Source organism: Musca domestica, unplaced genomic scaffold (genome assembly GCF_030504385.1).
Source record: "Musca domestica strain aabys unplaced genomic scaffold, Musca_domestica.polishedcontigs.V.1.1 36, whole genome shotgun sequence".
NCBI classification, from domain to species: domain Eukaryota; kingdom Metazoa; phylum Arthropoda; class Insecta; order Diptera; family Muscidae; genus Musca; species Musca domestica.
This window is the reverse complement of record NW_026712318.1, coordinates 6,337,515-6,356,829: the sequence shown is the minus strand read 5'-3', so window position 1 is coordinate 6,356,829 and position 19,315 is coordinate 6,337,515. Positions and strand designations below refer to the sequence as shown.

Here is a 19,315-nt window from a genome sequence, read left to right as displayed (position 1 = left end):
CGTTGACGGCGACTGAACGCAGGGTCAAGTGAGGGTTGTAGCAATACTCCCTATTCTTCGGGCTGCGTTGACGGCGACTGAACGCAGGGTCAAGTGAGGGTTGTAGCAATACTCCCTATTCTTCGGGCTGCGTTGACGGCGACTGAACGCAGGGTCAAGTGAGGGTTGTAGCAATACTCCCTATTCTTCGGGCTGCGTTGACGGCGACTGACGTACTCATCGGGCTGCTGCTGTGCCAAAGCTGCCGCCACCCGATTCGTCGTGCGCGTATTCATCGGGCCGCCGCTGTGCCAAGCTGCCGCCACTACTACTCGCCGCTGACGTATTCATCGGGCCGCCGCTGTGCCAAAGCCGCCGCCACCCTATTCGCCGCTCGCCTATTCATCGGGCCGCCGCTGTGCCAAAGCCGCCGCCACCCTATTCGTCGCTCGCCTATTCATCGGGCCGCCGCTGTGCCAAGCTGCCGCCACTACTACTCGCCGCTGACGTATTCATCGGGCCGCCGCTGTGCCAAAGCCGCCGCCACCCTATTCGCCGCTCGCCTATTCATCGGGCCGCCGCTGTGCCAAAGCCGCCGCCACCCTATTCGTCGCTCGCCTATTCATCGGGCCGCCGCTGTGCCAAGCTGCCGCCACTACTACTCGCCGCTGACGTATTCATCGGGCCGCCACTGTGCCAAAGCCGCCGCCACCCTATTCGTCGCTCGCCTATTCATCGGGCCGCCGCTGTGCCAAGCTGCCGCCACTACTACTCGCCGCTGACGTATTCATCGGGCCGCCGCTGTGCCACAGCCGCCGCCACCCTATTCGTCGCTCGCCTATTCATCGGGCCGCCGCTGTGCCAAGCTGCCGCCACTACTACTCGCCGCTGACGTATTCATCGGGCCGCCGCTGTGCCAAAGCCGCCGCCACCCTATTCGTCGCTCGCCTATTCATCGGGCCGCCGCTGTGCCAAGCTGCCGCCACTCTATTCGTCGCTCGCCTATTCATCGGGCCGCCGCTGTGCCAAGCTGCCACCACTGCTACCCGTTTATTAACATTTCGACTGAACTTTGTGATTTAGTGTTCTTCGTAAAAAGTTCTGAACGTGATTTTATTGTGTTTAGTGTAGTGTTTAGTGTTATTTAAGGAAATAAATTTATAACGTTTTAAGAAAATATTTTTGCTTCGCTCTCTCTCTCTTTATGTCCTAACAAATAAATTTTTGTGACGACTCTGGCCCCCGCTGAACCTACCCCAGCTTCAAAGTGAAAACACGTCGTCACAATGGCGCCCGAGCAGGGACTATAAAAGAGAGAAAGAATAAATAAATGAGTGAACAATAATTAGACAAGCACAGATGAAAACCCAGTGAAAAAAAAAACAGTTAAAAAAAAAAAAAAACTGAAACAAGTAAAAATAATAAAAAAAAAAAAAAAAAAAAAAATGTCAAACGAAAAGACAATGTTGAAGGTCTCCTGGGCCTATATGCTAAAGCACGAAGACTTGGTAACATATCTTACTGAATTCAATCTTGATCCAGTTGGAAAAGTGGACGATCTCCGAAAAAGATGGGCTAAATTTCTCCACAACGACCATGAAGCCGATGTATACAGACGGCTTATAGAGTTGCAGAACAAACATGAAAGTACCAGTCCGACCAAATCGCCGACATTGCGAGCCGTCACAAAACAACCCCTTATAACCGTAACACCGTGTGGAGCAGAAGCAATAGTATTATCCCCAATAAAAACAGAGTACGCCCTTCCCCACATTTCCGCGGAAAGGCCACCTGGAGAGTCAAGCACAGGGGTAACAAACGATCAAAAAGTACAGAAGATGTCGCCAACAAACCCCGAATATGGATTTCAAAAAGATTCTCCGCCCAAGCCATCCAATAATTCGTCGTTACTCGTAATTCTCGACCAAATCCGAAAATGGAATGTTACTTTTGAAAATGGAATGGACCCTATTGGATTCGTAGAACGTGTAGAAGAAATGGCTGAAATGTACATCGTGGAATTGAATCAAATAAGTAAAGTAATGCCAGAGTTGTTACGAGGTAAAGCTTTAATCTGGCTAAGGAACAACAACCGACACTGGACTACCTGGAACGAATTTAAGAGTGATTTTCTGAAATTCTTTTTGCCACCGAGATACTTTGAGAAATTGGAGGATGAAATTAGGAGAAGGATACAGCGTAATAAGGAGCCGTTTAAGGAATATGTACTCTCTATACAGCATCTTATGCAACACACCAATATGACCGAAGAACAAAAATTGGAACGAATTTTTAGAAACGCGCATTCGGATTATCAATGGTACATTCGCCGTAAAGACTTTACCACACTTTCGGAATTGATCTCCTTGGCAGACGAACTCGAAAGCATACCAAATAATTCTCGGTCAGAACAGCCTCGAAATCAACAAAACTATAATCGACGTGCGGACAACTCTAGAAATAACCTGTATTGCACCAATCAAGGTGACCAAGTGCTAAACGAAAGCTCATCCAATCCAGAAACGCAGCAGGATGAACCCCCGGCAAAGAAGAGTAACCAGAATATTACCTCATTGCAATGTGAAGAATATCGCCTTACTGCAACTGTCTTAATAGAGGGGAAAGCTATTAAAGCAACTGTCGACACGGGTGCCACTAGCTGTTTTATAAAAAGAGAATTTGCGAAAAAAATCAAGAAAAGGTTTACTTATTCACGGCATGAGGCAAATGTTATCCTCGCAGACGGCACCCCGGTGAACATCACAAGATCAACAGTGTTACCTGTTACATTTGGGAACCAAAGCTCAGATGTTACATTTCTCATCATGCCGCAATTCAAGGAAAACATCATATTGGGATTGGAATTTCTAAAACAGTTCCACACGACCATTCACTGCGCCGGTATAAGTGTCAAATTAAGTAAGCCAACCACATCAACGGAGCATTGTACCGTGGCTATAGGAGAGGAAACCCCATCAAAAGAGGTAATAGATACAATGACAGCTACGAATAATGTATCCCCCAGACCTAAATTCTTAAACGATGAATTGAGTAAAACGCAATGTGAGATCGTTGAAAATTTTCTGGCACAGGAACTCCCTAAGTTCCAACAATTAAATGGCCTATCGTCAATAGCTGAACATAAGATTGTAATGACCGACGATCGACCCATTAAATTAAGATATGCTCCGCGAAATCCTGCAATGCAAGCCGTGATTAATGCCGAAGTGAGAAAGCTCGAAGAACGAGGATGTATAGAGCCGTCTACAAGCCCATACTGTTTCCCCATCACATTAGTCAGAAAGAAAAATGGGAATTGGAGAACTTGTATGGATTTTCGCCAATTGAATAAACGTTCTGTTCCAGATGCCTACCCTTTACCCCGCATCGACACAATACTGAATCGACTACGGGATGCCAAATACGTGAGTAGCCTGGACCTTAAAGACGGATATTGGCAAATACCTATGGCGAAGGAGAGCAGAAAATACACGGCCTTTGCGGTAGCTGGTAAAGGTCTATATCAGTGGAAAGTGATGCCTTTCGGTTTGCATTCAGCACCGGCAACCTTCCAACGGGCATTAGATAGTGTGATTGGGCCTGAAATGGACCCCCACGCTTTTGCATACCTTGACGATATCATCGTCATTGGAAAAACGTTTGAGGAACACTTGCGGAACTTGAGAGAAGTGTTCAGAAGATTGCGAGCAGCTAACCTGAGAATAAACATTGAGAAATGCGAATTTTTCAGAAAAGAAACGAAGTATTTAGGCCATGTTGTGAGTAGCGAGGGAATAAAGACGGATCCAGATAAAGTTGCCGCAATAGTGGAAATGAAACCTCCAACATCGGTAAAGGAGGTACGAAGATTTCTTGGAGTAGCATCTTGGTACCGAAGATTTGTCCCACAGTTTGCAACAATTTCACAACCATTGACTAGTCTTCTTAAAAAGGGAAAACATTGGAAATGGGGTCCCGAACAACAAGAAGCATTCTCCGACCTAAAAGCAAAGTTAACTGAAGCCCCCGTTCTGGCTTGTCCGGATTTCACAAAGACGTTCATATTGCAAACTGATGCCAGCAACTATGGCCTTGGAGCAGTTCTAACACAGGAGTTAGATAACGTGGAACGTGTCATAGCCTACGCCAGCAGACATTTAAAACAGGCTGAAAAGAACTACTCAGCGACTGAAAAGGAATGTCTAGCCATACTGTGGGGCATCAGACACATGAGACCCTATTTAGAGGGTTACCAGTTTATAGTTATTACCGATCATTTGGCCCTAAAATGGTTAAATTCTATTGAAAGCCCTACAGGTCGACTCGCACGTTGGGCTCTCGAGCTACAGCAATATAATTTTTTGATCAGATACCGTAGAGGAAAACAGAACGTTGTGGCGGATGCGCTTTCGAGAACACCTTTGGAAACGTTAGACCTAGCCACAGTAAAATATGACACCAGTCCGTGCCCATGGCTAGAAAAGTTGAAGGAAACCATAACCAAGAATCCGAAGAAGTATCCAGACTATACAATCATTGAGGGAAATGTTTATCGACATTTTCCCAAGCAAATAAACGATGAAGATTGCACACCATGGAAGCTGTGTGTGCCCACCGGATCAAGGATTCAGGTCCTTAGAGAAAATCATGACAGTGTCACCGGAGGTCATTTGGGAGTGCGAAAGACTAGCAACAAGGTGGCGAACCGATATTTTTGGCCTGGTATGTTCCAGGACATCAAACGTTATGTCCAGCAGTGCGAATGTTGCCAAAAATATAAAGTCAGCCAACAGAAACCAGCAGGGGAAATGTTGATAAGAATCCCGGAGGAACCATGGGCCACTATTTGTGCGGACTTCGTAGGACCCCTACCGCGATCTAAGCACGGTAACTCAATGCTACTCGTTATTATGGATAGATTCTCAAAATGGACGGAGTTGGTTCCATTGCGGAAGGCTACGACAGAGGGATTAATAAAGGCATGCAGAGAAAGAATTATTTCTAGATATGGGGTTCCAAAAATATTGATAACCGATAACGGAACCCAATTCACTAGCAACCAATTCGAAAAATTCCTAGCAGAAATGGGTATAAAGCATCAACTTACGGCTCCTTACACCCCGCAAGAGAACCCTACTGAAAGGACAAATCGGACAGTGAAAACAATGATAGCACAAGTTTCGAAACAACATAATACATGGGACGATATGCTGCCCGAAATAATGTTAGCCATAAACACTAGTGCATCAGAATCCACTGGATATTCGCCGGCATACCTGACACAAGGAAGAGAACCGCGACTGCCCCAGGCATTATATGATCAGCTCACAACAGGAACTGGTGCTAGAATAGTCTTACCAGAAGACCGTGCCCAGGAGTTGAAAGAAATATTTAAGATAGTGCGTCGAAACTTGGCAAAAGCATCTCAAAACCAGCGGAGACAGTACAACCTTAGACGACGAGTTTGGAAACCAAAGATTGGGGAGCAAGTTCTAGTTCGTCTACATCCTCAGTCGAAGGCCGTCGAAAATTTCGCCGCCAAACTAGCGCCCAAATACGGAGGGCCGTTTGTCGTACAAAAATTCCAATCTCCAGTAATCGTTGTAGTCCAAGGAAAAGACAACATCACCCGTGTCGCGCACTTAAGTGAAATTAAGCCTTTTTATGAAGAACAAAATTAAATTGTAGACATAGAAGTAGAATGTTGATTGTAGTTCCACTTACGTTTATGTGATGCCATTTCATTATAATTTCTTATTTTATTTTTAGACATTAAATTGACAATACCCAAACTAATCAGTGTCCTAATATAAGCCCATACTTCAAAGACCATCGATATCTTCCCGATCGTCATCCTCATCCTCATCAGCCTCGTCGTCTTTATCGTCATCCTCATCCTCATCAGCCTCGTCGTCTTCATCATCATCCACAAGCCAAACGATGACACCTCATCAGCCAACATTGTGTAGCAGTCAACCTTCCATCGATGAAGTGTTTATACCCAGTAAGGAGAATAATAGTACACCAAGTACAATCAAATTGCCAGTCACTGAAATCCCAACTGAGTCAACGCCATCGTCCTCGACAGACAATCCCGTGAACGATAACACATTTCTCGAACTGCCAAATTATCCCGAAAACCTACAAATCCGTATCGAGAAGTTTAAAAACAATTGGAAAAAGGGACACAAACTGAAGCGAATTGTTAAACAAGATGGCAAGCAGTACCGCATAATAATATCAGCAGACGGGGTAGTGAAGGTATCTCTCCGAACTTCTGCAATTGGTCTCTAACATACCTTCCTATTCGACCGAGATATAGTCGAACCAAAGTGCCCATGTCGGAGAAATAAAAGGTTACATAACACCCTAGGGCTTCCTGGCTATTGAAACCCAATAGCAATAGAGAAAGCAAATCAAGGAATCAAAAATCAGAGGGAGGAAGAGATGCCATGTAACGCCCAAAAGTCATGCTTTCGTTTTTGGGGTACATTATTATTGTCCCCTAGTAGAAAGAAGTATACTTAAAATACAACATTGGAACCCCTGGTGGCAAATGGCGGAACTACGCAAAACTGTCAGATTGGGATCAGCTGCTGTCATGAGAAAACAACAATCGTTGTCCAGCCAAAAAGGTATAAAAGGAGACGCATTTCACCCAATCGAGATCAGTCTTCTGTTGATGGCTGGTAAGTCAAGTGTGATTGGGAGGAAGAAAAGGCGCGCAACCTCGGTTGAATTGAGTCTTAGTAAGCCAAACAATAAGCCTTGACTATTTGTGGTGACTGGACTGGACTGAACGCAGGGTCAAGTGAGGGTTGTAGCAATACTCCCTATTCTTCGGGCTGCGTTGACGGCGACTGAACGCAGGGTCAAGTGAGGGTTGTAGCAATACTCCCTATTCTTCGGGCTGCGTTGACGGCGACTGAACGCAGGGTCAAGTGAGGGTTGTAGCAATACTCCCTATTCTTCGGGCTGCGTTGACGGCGACTGAACGCAGGGTCAAGTGAGGGTTGTAGCAATACTCCCTATTCTTCGGGCTGCGTTGACGGCGACTGAACGCAGGGTCAAGTGAGGGTTGTAGCAATACTCCCTATTCTTCGGGCTGCGTTGACGGCGACTGAACGCAGGGTCAAGTGAGGGTTGTAGCAATACTCCCTATTCTTCGGGCTGCGTTGACGGCGACTGAACGCAGGGTCAAGTGAGGGTTGTAGCAATACTCCCTATTCTTCGGGCTGCGTTGACGGCGACTGAACGCAGGGTCAAGTGAGGGTTGTAGCAATACTCCCTATTCTTCGGGCTGCGTTGACGGCGACTGACGTACTCATCGGGCTGCTGCTGTGCCAAAGCTGCCGCCACCCGATTCGTCGTGCGCGTATTCATCGGGCCGCCGCTGTGCCAAGCTGCCGCCACTACTACTCGCCGCTGACGTATTCATCGGGCCGCCGCTGTGCCAAAGCCGCCGCCACCCTATTCGCCGCTCGCCTATTCATCGGGCCGCCGCTGTGCCAAAGCCGCCGCCACCCTATTCGTCGCTCGCCTATTCATCGGGCCGCCGCTGTGCCAAGCTGCCGCCACTACTACTCGCCGCTGACGTATTCATCGGGCCGCCGCTGTGCCAAAGCCGCCGCCACCCTATTCGCCGCTCGCCTATTCATCGGGCCGCCGCTGTGCCAAAGCCGCCGCCACCCTATTCGTCGCTCGCCTATTCATCGGGCCGCCGCTGTGCCAAGCTGCCGCCACTACTACTCGCCGCTGACGTATTCATCGGGCCGCCACTGTGCCAAAGCCGCCGCCACCCTATTCGTCGCTCGCCTATTCATCGGGCCGCCGCTGTGCCAAGCTGCCGCCACTACTACTCGCCGCTGACGTATTCATCGGGCCGCCGCTGTGCCACAGCCGCCGCCACCCTATTCGTCGCTCGCCTATTCATCGGGCCGCCGCTGTGCCAAGCTGCCGCCACTACTACTCGCCGCTGACGTATTCATCGGGCCGCCGCTGTGCCAAAGCCGCCGCCACCCTATTCGTCGCTCGCCTATTCATCGGGCCGCCGCTGTGCCAAGCTGCCGCCACTCTATTCGTCGCTCGCCTATTCATCGGGCCGCCGCTGTGCCAAGCTGCCACCACTGCTACCCGTTTATTAACATTTCGACTGAACTTTGTGATTTAGTGTTCTTCGTAAAAAGTTCTGAACGTGATTTTATTGTGTTTAGTGTAGTGTTTAGTGTTATTTAAGGAAATAAATTTATAACGTTTTAAGAAAATATTTTTGCTTCGCTCTCTCTCTCTTTATGTCCTAACAAATAAATTTTTGTGACGACTCTGGCCCCCGCTGAACCTACCCCAGCTTCAAAGTGAAAACACGTCGTCACAGTACGCAAAATTGTCTCCGGTCCATCGTATTGCTTATGTGGACAAAACCCCTAAAATGTGAGAGTTTGACATTTTTCAAGGATTTTAAAATGTTTAAATGCGGTTTTTGTACCATAAATACCCTGGGTCAGAGCAGAAATTTTTAATAAATTTTATTTTAAAAACTCCATATTTAAATATTCTCTTGTACTATGGTTCATTCTTATGCCCTCCACCATACTATAGAGGGTATATTAAGTTTGTCATTCCTAGAAACACACATTTTAGACCCCACAAAGTATATATATCCTTGATCAGCATAAAATTCTATAACAATTTAGCGATGTCCGTCCGTCTGGCCGCCTGTGGAAATCACTCTAGCTTCCGAACACAATGAAGTAGGTTGATAGCATTTTACTCAAATGTATATTATGTCTGCAGGGCTTTAGGTTTTGAATATGGCCCATGTAGGTGCACGATTTGGTATAGCCCCCTTATAATGGTACCTCCCTATATTCGGTATTTTGGCGATTCTAGCGACATTATTCACCGAAATTGTTTCAGCTTGGGTATTTGAAGTTCGTAATGGATACTGCAGCGTATGACAAAAAATTGTGTGTGCGGGTCCACGTTTTGATATAGCCCCCATATAGCAGTACCTCCCTATTTTCGGTATTTAGGTGATTTAAGCTATATTATTCACCAGAATTGTTTTAAATTTAGTATTTGAAGTTCGAAATGGATACTAAAGCCTAAGACATAATATTGTCTGTGCAGGTCAACGCCTTCGTATAGCCCTCATATAACGGTACCTCCCGATATTCGGTATTTTGATGATTTACGCTACATTATTGACCTGAATTTTTTCAAACTTGGTATTTGAAGTTCGTAATGGATACTGCAGCCTATGACAGAAAATTGTTTGTGCAGGTTCACGTTTTCGTTTTGCCGATATTCGGTATTTAAGTGATTCTAGGGACATTATTCACTGGAATTGTTTCAAATTTGGTATTTGAAATTCGTATTGAATACTACAGCCTAAGACAGAAAATTTTCTATGCTGGTCCACGTGTTCGTATAACCCCCATATACCCGTACCCCCGATATTCGGTATTTTGATGATTTACGCTACATTATTCACCGAAATTGTTTGAAATTTGGTATTTGAAGTTCGTAATAGATACCGCAGCCTATAAAAGAAAATTTTCTGTGCTGGTCCACGTCTTCGTATAGCCCCTATATAACGGTACCTCCCGATATTCGGTATTTTGATGATTTTAGCGACATTATTCACCGGAATTGTTTCAAATTTGGTATTTTAAGTTCGTATTGAAAACTACATCCTATGAAAGAAAATTTTCTGTGCATGTCAACGCCTTCGTATAGCCCTCATATAACGGTACCTCCCGAAATTCGGTATTTTGGTAATTTTAGCTGCATTATTCAACGGAATTGTTTCAAATTTGGTATTTGAAGTTCGTATTGAAAACTACAGCCTATGAAAGAAAATTTTCTGTGCCGGTCCACGTCCTCGTATAGCCTCCATATAACGGTATCTCCCAATATTTGGTATTTTGATGATTTTAGCGACATTGTTTACCAGAACTCTTTCAAATTTAGTATATTAAGTTCGTATTGAATACTACAGCCTAAGACAGAAAATTGTCTGTACAGGCATACGTCTTCGTATAGTCCCCATATAACGGTGGTGCCTGATATTCGGTATTTTGATGATATTAGCTACGTTATTCACCGAAATTGTTTCAAATTTGGTCTTCGATGTTCGTAATGGATACTGCAGCCTATGACAGAAAATTTTCTGTATAACGGTATCTCCTTTTGTTCGGAATTTTTGTGATTTTAGCTAAATGGATTTTATTTTATTCATTTATTTATTTATTTATTTTTATTTTATTTATTTATTTATTTATTTTTTTCTTTTTGAAAATTGCCATATTTGTTCCAAATGATGTAGGGTATTCAAAGTTCGGCCAGGCCGAATTTACAGATTTTTTACTTGTTTACATGAAAAACGATAAATTACCCTTCCTTGGCCACTTTACAGCTGAACTAAATCGTAAAAATAATTTAAAAAAAAAACCGAAACTAATTAGAACACCGAACTATTTACAAATCTGCTTAAAATGTATTCAAAAATATATACCAAAAAAGAGTCCACATCGAATTGTGGTTTCCGGTATAAATAATTTGCAGCCGAATCCGAATTTAAATATATATTTTTTTTTCAAGTGCCATTTAATCGTCTGACGGCATCGTCGTCTGTTTACTAAACACTAATGAATATTAAAGGCAACAAACAATGGAATAATTTTAATTAGTTTTAAGTGAATTACTGGCTATTCAGTCGCTCATTCAGCCACTCGTTCATTCATTGTTTGTCTGTTTGTTACACTTGAATAATTTTTTTTTATTTACTTCTCCTTTTTTATTAAATTCTACAAAAGCTAAATTTCAATTGGATTAGAATAATTGTGTGCGAGTGTGTGTTCGAACAATAAAAACAAATTGAATTAATTTCTCCTCTTCTATTCGATTTATTTTTAGGTTGCAATCGGACCTACTACGGTGATACTGGGCAAACTTATTCCCTGGAATTGCATCGACCCAAACAGGATCGTCTGCCGTACATTTGCCAGCTGACGTTCACAGCAGCTGGTGGCCAACATGGTGATGTTGTACAGGTAAATAATGAGGAGAAGGGGAATATGTGTGCGTGTGTGTGTGTTATAAAATAATAGAAAAAAGCGAACTCTTTTAAGCACCCATTAAAATTAATTTGTTTTAAAGCAAACATTTAATTGTGAGCCATTTAAGGTTGAAGAACAAGGGGTAGTTAGATAACATATTTTTTTAATTGAGGTTAAATCAGTTATTAGTTGTTAAATGAATGCAAAATGATGTATTTTCATCGCCATTCGATACAGCCAAAACCTGCTTCATCGAAAGAACGGTTCCAGACCCTAGTTCTTGTTGGACCAAATCCTGTTTCCAGGTGTCCGTCCGTCCGTCTCTCTGTCTGGCAAGTGCGCACGATAACTCTATAAGGAGAGTATCCGATTACGTTCAAACTTGGCACATCGTGATATTTTTTTCAATCATAGACCAAGTTAGGAGATAGGTAATCGACCACTCCCCAGGTCCCAGGTGTTCGGAGGTTAGGCATTACTACTCTAGATTTTGGTTGAGACAGTGAAAAAGCGAAACTCCTATTGTACAGTGAGCCCACATTCGTATGTATTACCAGCCACCAAAGTCAGTAAGAGCCAGCCAAAAAAAAAAAAATAAAGATATTCCTAGCAATCGGTTTCTGTTAGTCGGAGGACAGAAAATGATTTTAACAAGTAAAAAGTATTTTACCGACAGATGTATACCCTCAGACCTCTTGACCCTCTTTGGAGTGGGTTGTGAAAGAATGGGTCATTATTGTCCATTTCGTATCGGACCTTAATAAATATGATATACATATTATTATAAATATAAAAGAAGATCGAACATTATATCCAATTTATGGGAGATCATAAATTCCATATTCATCTCAGGATTCTGAATGAGAGACATATATTTAGATATAGCAAGTTGTAAAGATTCACTGAGTTGTTTTGCAATTTATGACAGATAAAAATTTTGAAAATTTTGTCCCTTTGTGGGTGACGTACTAGAAGGAGTTCGCAGATATATAGCATCTTCACAACAGATCTTGTGTTAGTAGAAATGTTTGTGTGTGTGAAATTTTGAAAAGAGTTGGATGCTTATTTCGCTATCTTGGAGCGTTATGTTTATCAAAATGTTTAAATGATCCGATCTCTACCATCTTTATAACAGATCTTGTGTTAATGGAAATATTTAGATGTGCCATGACTGGAATGGAATTGGATGTTGATTTCGGGTTTAAGAATTTTATGGATATTCAAAATGTTGAGCGTTTGTGGGGGAGGTACCGATATATTCCGTCTTACTTCCAGATCTTGGGTAGGATGTGTGAAATTTGAAGACAATCGCACTTTTACATCATATTTTTTAAGAGTTATAATTATTCAAAATGTTGACCCTCTGTGGGGTAGGTACTTGATGGAGTAGACCGATATTGTCCATTTTCACACCTGACATTGCACTGACGCAAATATTATGATTTGGAGCAAAATCGAATTATCCTTCTTCTTTTTGTACAAAAAAAAATATGTTTTATTTTGAAAATTACGAGCTTTTGTGGAGGAGGAACCAGAAGGAGTGGACCGATCTTGCCCGTCTTATCACCAGACCTTGGGTAAATCTAAATAATTTGAAGACAATCGGACTCTTACATCACATTTTATGAGAGTTGTAATTATTCAAAAATTTGATCCTTTGTAGGGATGGTACCAGATGGAGTGGACCGATATTGTCCATTTTCGCACCAAACCTAGCACTGATGAAACTATTAGGATTTGCAAAGTTGAAGCAAAATCGGATTATCCTTTCTCTTATTGTGCAAAAAAATAGGTTTTTTGAAAATTTCTACCTTTTGTGAGGGGAGGTACCAGCAGGAGTGGATCAATATTTCCCATCTCTGAACTCGATCTAAGTTTGACAAAAATATTACGATGTACCAAGTTTGGACCAAATCGGATACTCCCTTCGAGAGTTATCGTGCGCACCAGCCAGCCAGACAGACGAATGAACTGACATCGCTAGATCGAATCCAAATATTCTGAAACGGATTTGGTCCAAAGAGACCTAGGGTCTAAAACTCCTCGGAATCCATGAATTGTATGTATACAGGGTGAGATAAAAAACTACAACAAATTCAAACGCCATAATTTTTACATTTTTTTAATTTCATTGAATAACAACAAGAAATGTCGGAAATAGCATCAAATTTTAGAATAAGTTTACATTTGTTCGAATTGGTCACCTTTGGCACGAATTATGACCTTCAAACGGCCAATGAAACCGTCACATGCTGCCTGAATGTAGCTCTGCGGTATTTTGGTCCATTCGCGATCAAAGCGCTTGCTTGAGGTGATCGACACTTTCGTGTTTTTTAGTGCCAACCTTGCTTTCCAAAATACTCCAGAGACGCAATAGTCCAACGGATTGCTATCCGGAGATTTTGGTGGCCATTGTGCGCTGGAAATGAAGCGAGGAACTTCATTTTGTAACCGTTCTTGGGTGGCGCGTGCTGAATGCGATGGTGCTGAGTGCGATGGTACTGAGTCTTGTTGGAATGTCCAAGGTCTGTGGCCAAAATGTTTGCGTGCTCAAGGCTTTAATATACCCTCTAGAATATTTTCGAGATAATATTCGGCATTTATTCTGATGCCACGGTCGATGAATATGAGCAGAGAGCAACCTTCGGCTGTTATGGCGGCCCCCACCATCACCATAGCGGCACTTGAGTTCTGGTGACCAACCGAAGGTGTACACTTTCAGCTGACTTCTTTGGCGATCATTTTGTTTGTTTACAAACAGTTGGACAACGAATGTTTTCTCATCGGAGAAACCCAAATTCGGTAGTTCACCACTTTTGGCCAAGTGAAGCGACTCCTTAGCTTTTTTTTAATGGCTTTACCCCGAGCTCTTTTTTCAATTTTTGCCGAATGGAATATTGCGATATGTTCAGCTCACAAGCCATTTGTTGTCGGCCACTGCGAAGCGGGTTTCGATCAAGTCACTTCTTTACTTGTCGAACCATTTCTGCTGATGTAGCTGTTTAATCCCGTTCACTTCGCTACCAGTATCACGGATACGAACGATGGTACGAGACAAAAAAGATTTATTCAAATTTAAATGCTGGAGTGCTCTAACGATAGCCACTTAGTGTGATTTTTATATTTGGCTGGAAACCCAAATAAAAAAAACCACACTATCACGCTTGAATTCCATTACGAATAACTTTTTTTCTAGAAAATTCTCATCAAAATGCTTTTGTACGCTTGTAAACAATATAATGAGCTGTCCCTGGAATAATTTTAACAGCTGTCGGACGAGTGGCCTTGAAATGACAGCAGTCTGAAATTGGTTGAAGTTTTTCCATCTCACTCTGTATTTAGCAATATTTAGGATAGAGCTATGAAATATGAGAGAGAGATCTTTGGATTACATACAGAATTATTGATACAAAAAATGTGTCATATTGGTCCACTTTATCAATATATGTTTAATCTTTGGTGCAGCCCTTTCAAAGAGATATCCCCTGTTTTTATACCCTACACCACAAGGTGGTCAGGGTATTATGTCTTTGTGCATTTGTAACAGGCAAAAGGAAACGAGATAGACCCATAGCTCCCTTTGATGATCTGCATATAATCACATTCTGAGTCGATTTATGCATGTCCGTCCGTCCGTCTGTCCATGTATTTTTGTAAACAAAGAACAGTTCGCAATTATTGCCCGACCCAGATGAAATTTTGCACAAATCATTTGTTTGGCCCAAGGACGAACCTTATTGAAATTGGAGATAATCGGTCAAAATTTAGATATAGCTCCCATATATATCTTCGTCCGATTTGCCTTTTATTGTGTACCAAACGTGTAATATCAGCCCGAATAGTATGAAATTTTGCACATACAACCAAATTAGGCCTGAAAACAAGTACGCCAAATTTGATCGAAATCGGTTAAGATATAGCTATAGCTTCCATATATATTGTTCATCCGATTTGTTATTTTTGTCCTCTGCAGCCGTAATATGCACTCTGTAACAACAATATTTGGGGAAATATATCAAATACAGGCCAGAAATACATGTGCCAAATTTTGTCGAGATCGGTTCAGATTTGGATATAGCTCCCATATATAACTTCGTCCGATTTACCTTATATTGTGCACCAAACGTCTAATGGGATGGAATTTGGCACATGCGACCGAAGGTAGTCTAGAAGGTAGTATGCCAAATTTGGTCAAGATCGGTTCAGATATAGCTATAGCTCCCATATATATTGTTCATCCGATTTGTTGTATTTGTTACCCACAGCCGTAATATGCACTTCGTAACAACGATATCCAGGGAAATATATCAAATACAGCTCAGAAATATTTTTGCGAAATTGTATGGAGATCGGTTCCGATTTGGATATAGCTCCCATATATATTTTTATCCGATTTCAAATTAATTATGCACCAAATGGGCAATACAAGTCCAAATTTAAAAGATACAAATGCCTCGGCATATTTAGTCCTTTGAACTTTAAATTAGCGTGTATGATTCAATTCTCCCATAAAAACTTTTAATTTAATATAGTGGTGTCGGCCCGCCCGACTTTAAGGCTTTCTTTACTGTTTTTTTTTTTATGTGGAAGCAATGCCATATTTAAGGAATTAGTCGAACATTAAAATGGACAGAGGCTAGGGCTCTATCGGTCCACGATATCGTATAGCCCCCATATAACGGTACCCCCCGATATTCGGTATTTTGATGATTTTAGCCACATTTGCCGACGGCATTGTTTGAAATTTTACATAAGGAGTTTTTTGTGCATTTTTTGTGGTCCACAATATCGGCACCTTCCGAAATTAGGTATTTTAAAGATTCAGAAAAAAATTTTTAATGGATTTTGTTTTTTTTTTATATTTCGTTCCAAATGGTGGAGGGATTCAAAGTTCGGCCCGACCGAAATTACTACTTTTTTACTTATAATTCATTTATTTCTTCATTAATTCCGATCTTAACTTTAAGTCTCTGCCACTGCCGCCAAGGGAAAACAACAACTTTACCCAGAATTAAATAGCAATAATTCTTTGTTAAACTTGTGATTGCTAAGCAAATAGACATTAAAATTGAATAACTTCAGACAACCGCCACAATGTTCGTGTTGAGTTGAATTTGCCTGGAAAGTGACATAAAAAGTGAAAATAAAAACAGAAAAAAAAAGAACTGAATGTCATTTGTGGTGTGGTGTGGACGTTTGCTGATTGTAAATCGATAACACTTTTCAATGCTATTACCGCCATTCGAGAGGGTGTTGTAGTTGTCATATTAAATATGTATGTATAAATCTCAGAATTTATATTCACCTTCTTTTATAGTTGCCATAGGAGGAGGAGGAGTGGGAAAAGGTAACAAGAAGGTGGGGAAAGAAAATGACAGAAAAAACATCTTTCACACCAACATATATAGTGTTCCAGGAATAACGAAGAAATTGAATTGTAATAACAGCAAAGACAACAACTGCGGCCAAGTGGGTCCGGGTTGTCCTCCTCGCTTTGTTCTCAACTTAAACTTACCCTGGATTGTTGGCTGTATCGCTGTTTTAACTCAATTTTCTATCCATTCTTGTATTCCAGCGAAGACGATGGTAATGCTAAAGTATTGTTGTTGTTGGCAGTGGCTGTGCACCAGCCATGGTAAAATCTTGGCAAAAACAATGCCAGCACGGCAACGACATAATAGAGCTCATGATTTCAAGGAGTGGATAAAAGTGTCGGAGTAAATTACCGCCTTAACCACACAGCTGATAAAAATTAATGACGTCTTTTAATGTTGTTTTCAAAAGTACAACAACAAAAACAATAAGGGTAGAATGGGTGGCAGGTGGGGTACCGGCGCGGTTGAAGAGTAACGTGATCAAATGTTATCCCAGCACGACATAATGTCATTATTTATTTTGGTCTGACGAGAGTGAATTGTTGGATATGACAGGTCACAAAACTTAATTCGAAAATGAAGTGCAGCGTCATTAGGCCAACAAGGGACACGCTAGGTAATAATCAATATTCGGGATATTGTTGGCACGAAATTGGAGTGACGAAATGAAATAGGGCTTTTTAATTGGGACTATAATTTACAGGCACTCAAGCCATTTTTAGAGCCTCTATCATCAACTGGAGAGCACACTGATTTTGTGATTTTGAGAGAAAATCCTCAAAATCTTTTATTTTGTGGTTGATATTTTGAAAGATAGTTGGTAGTTTTGAAAGTAGTTGCCACCCAAATTAGTTTGTAAAAAAGTGAGCTCAGTTTTGCATGTTTCTACTCGCGAGTGAAATATACTCATGAGCGGGACTGACTTAGTTTTGTGAAAAAGAGGTGGTTTATGAAATGTGTATTACAAGTGCACGAAACTAATTACTACTAAATATTACTAAATTAGGTACAATTTTGTTTTGGATGAACAAATAGTGCTTGAAATCTTTTACTACGAACGCTGTTCATGTGTAACCTGGACATATGGAGATGGTGTACGAAAATTCCTAAATGGTACTAAATTTAGGTGAAGAAATAGGGCTGGAATACTCAAATTTAATATTGGGATGTCTGTTGTTACCTGGATTTGCTATATAAAGGTTGTTCTGGAAATGTATAACATAATTGTACGAAAAGTTCTAAATAGTACTATATTTGGTGCAATTTGGTGCTTGAAATCTGAAATTTGGTATAATGTTCGCTGTTCATGTGTAGAATGGACATATGGAGGTGGTTTCCGAAATGTGTACTATAATTGCTCGAAAAGTACTAAATGATACTAAATTGGGTAGTGGGTGAATGCACAGAGCTGAAATCCCCAAATTTAATAATTAGAATACTGATAGTGTCTGTGTTTGAAATTTGAGATTTGGCGGCGATTTGGAAATGCGTCCTTTATTTGTACAAAAAGTACTAAATGGTACTAAATTTTGTATTGGGTGAGAGTTAGAGATATGGCGGTGGTTTGGAAATATTTACTGTAATTGTACGAAAAGTACTAAGTAGTACTACATTGGGTGAAGGTATAGAGCTGAAATCATGACATTTTATACCGTGACAATTGTTGGTGTCTAGTATTGAGATATGGAACGGTTTTGCAAATGAGTATTACAATTATACGAAAAGTACTAAATGTTACTAAAATTTGGTACTGAGTGAATGTATAGAGCTGATATCCCGAAATTTGATATTGAGGTCTCTGTTCGTATCTGGTGTTGAAATATGGTGGTGTTTTTGGAAATGTGCATTATAACTGTTTGAAAATTGGAGTAGTTCTGAAACCATGAAAATTTCTCTAGGATTGAGTTATGGAACGATTTTCCCAAAGTTATGCCAAAAGTACTACATGTTACAAAATTGGTTATTCAGAGTTGGGATTCACAAATGTAATATAGAGGTTTCTCTTGATATCTGAAATTAAGGTATGGAGGTGGTTTCGGAAAAGTGTAAAATATTTGACGAAAAGTACTAAATGATACCAATTTTGGATCACTGTTGGTGTCTAGGATGGTGAGATGTAGATTGCTTATGCGTACTAAATGGGATAAATGTTACCAAGTGGAAAAGGGATAAATGTAAAATAATTTAAAAATCCAGGTTTATTGTTGCGATGGTCCTTGAAAAAATATTCTTTAAAATCCATGTTTAAATGACTCTTGGGCCTTGAAAAAAATATACTTTAAAGAAAACATTAAAAAAACAAACATAAAGTTCTGCTGGGCCGAACTTTTAATATCCTCCCCCATAGGATAAAAGAAACATTTGTATATAAAAGTACCTGATTTCAAGTATGTTTCACTACAAACTTCATACTCCAGTAAGAACGTTTGGATAATGCAGTTAAACTTATCAAAAAACCATAAAGTGAATAAGGCCGTTATATGGGGCATTACCAAAATGGGAACCTCTATAGGCAATTTTCTACTTCAAGGAGTGTCATCTATCAAATCTTCTAAACTTTTAAACAATTATGTGCGTAAATGTGACCAAATATCGGTGGGTATCGTTATATGTGCGCTATAGGAAAACGTGGAACTAAATATTCAATGTTCCGCCACCGAGCTAGAACTTATTATAAACCACAAACAGCAATTTTTAGACAAATCCGTGGCAAAATGTTGCAAAAACCATCAATGTATCGAATATTAGGTACCGTATACCGTTATATAAGGGCTATACCAGAACATGAACCCATAAATTCAATGTTTCGCCAAACGAATACCGTTATATGAGGGCTATACCAGAACATGAACCCATAAATTCAATGTTTCTCCAAACGAGCTAGAAGTCATTACAAACTAT

The 19,315-nt window shown here is 41.1% G+C and overlaps 2 protein-coding genes across 3 annotated transcripts in view; both read left to right on the top strand.

The window, feature by feature from the left end:
- Nucleotides 1-19,315, top strand: part of LOC101896332 (uncharacterized) — a 379,916-nt gene that overhangs the window by 279,025 nt on the left and 81,576 nt on the right. For both annotated transcript variants that reach the window (XR_009342835.1, XM_059125896.1), the window contains exon 5: nt 10,897-11,033. Coding sequence is in view for 1 of the 2 variants with exons in the window: in XM_059125896.1 (XP_058981879.1) it covers nt 10,897-11,033 (137 nt within the window). In the remaining variant the exon portion in view is untranslated. The remainder of the gene's footprint in view (nt 1-10,896; nt 11,034-19,315) is intronic.
- Nucleotides 665-7,724, top strand: LOC131803934 (uncharacterized). The gene is made up of 2 exons (XM_059125897.1): nt 665-2,963; nt 5,749-7,724. The coding sequence occupies exons 1-2, from the start codon at nt 1,425-1,427 to the stop codon at nt 5,758-5,760; spliced, it is 1,551 nt and encodes a 516-aa protein (XP_058981880.1). The 5' UTR covers nt 665-1,424; the 3' UTR covers nt 5,761-7,724.

What these genes read in the sequence shown, in the direction of transcription:
- LOC131803934 (XM_059125897.1), top strand. Translation starts at nt 1,425, where the DNA reads ATGTCAAACGAAAAGACAATGTTGAAGGTCTCCTGGGCCTATATGCTA.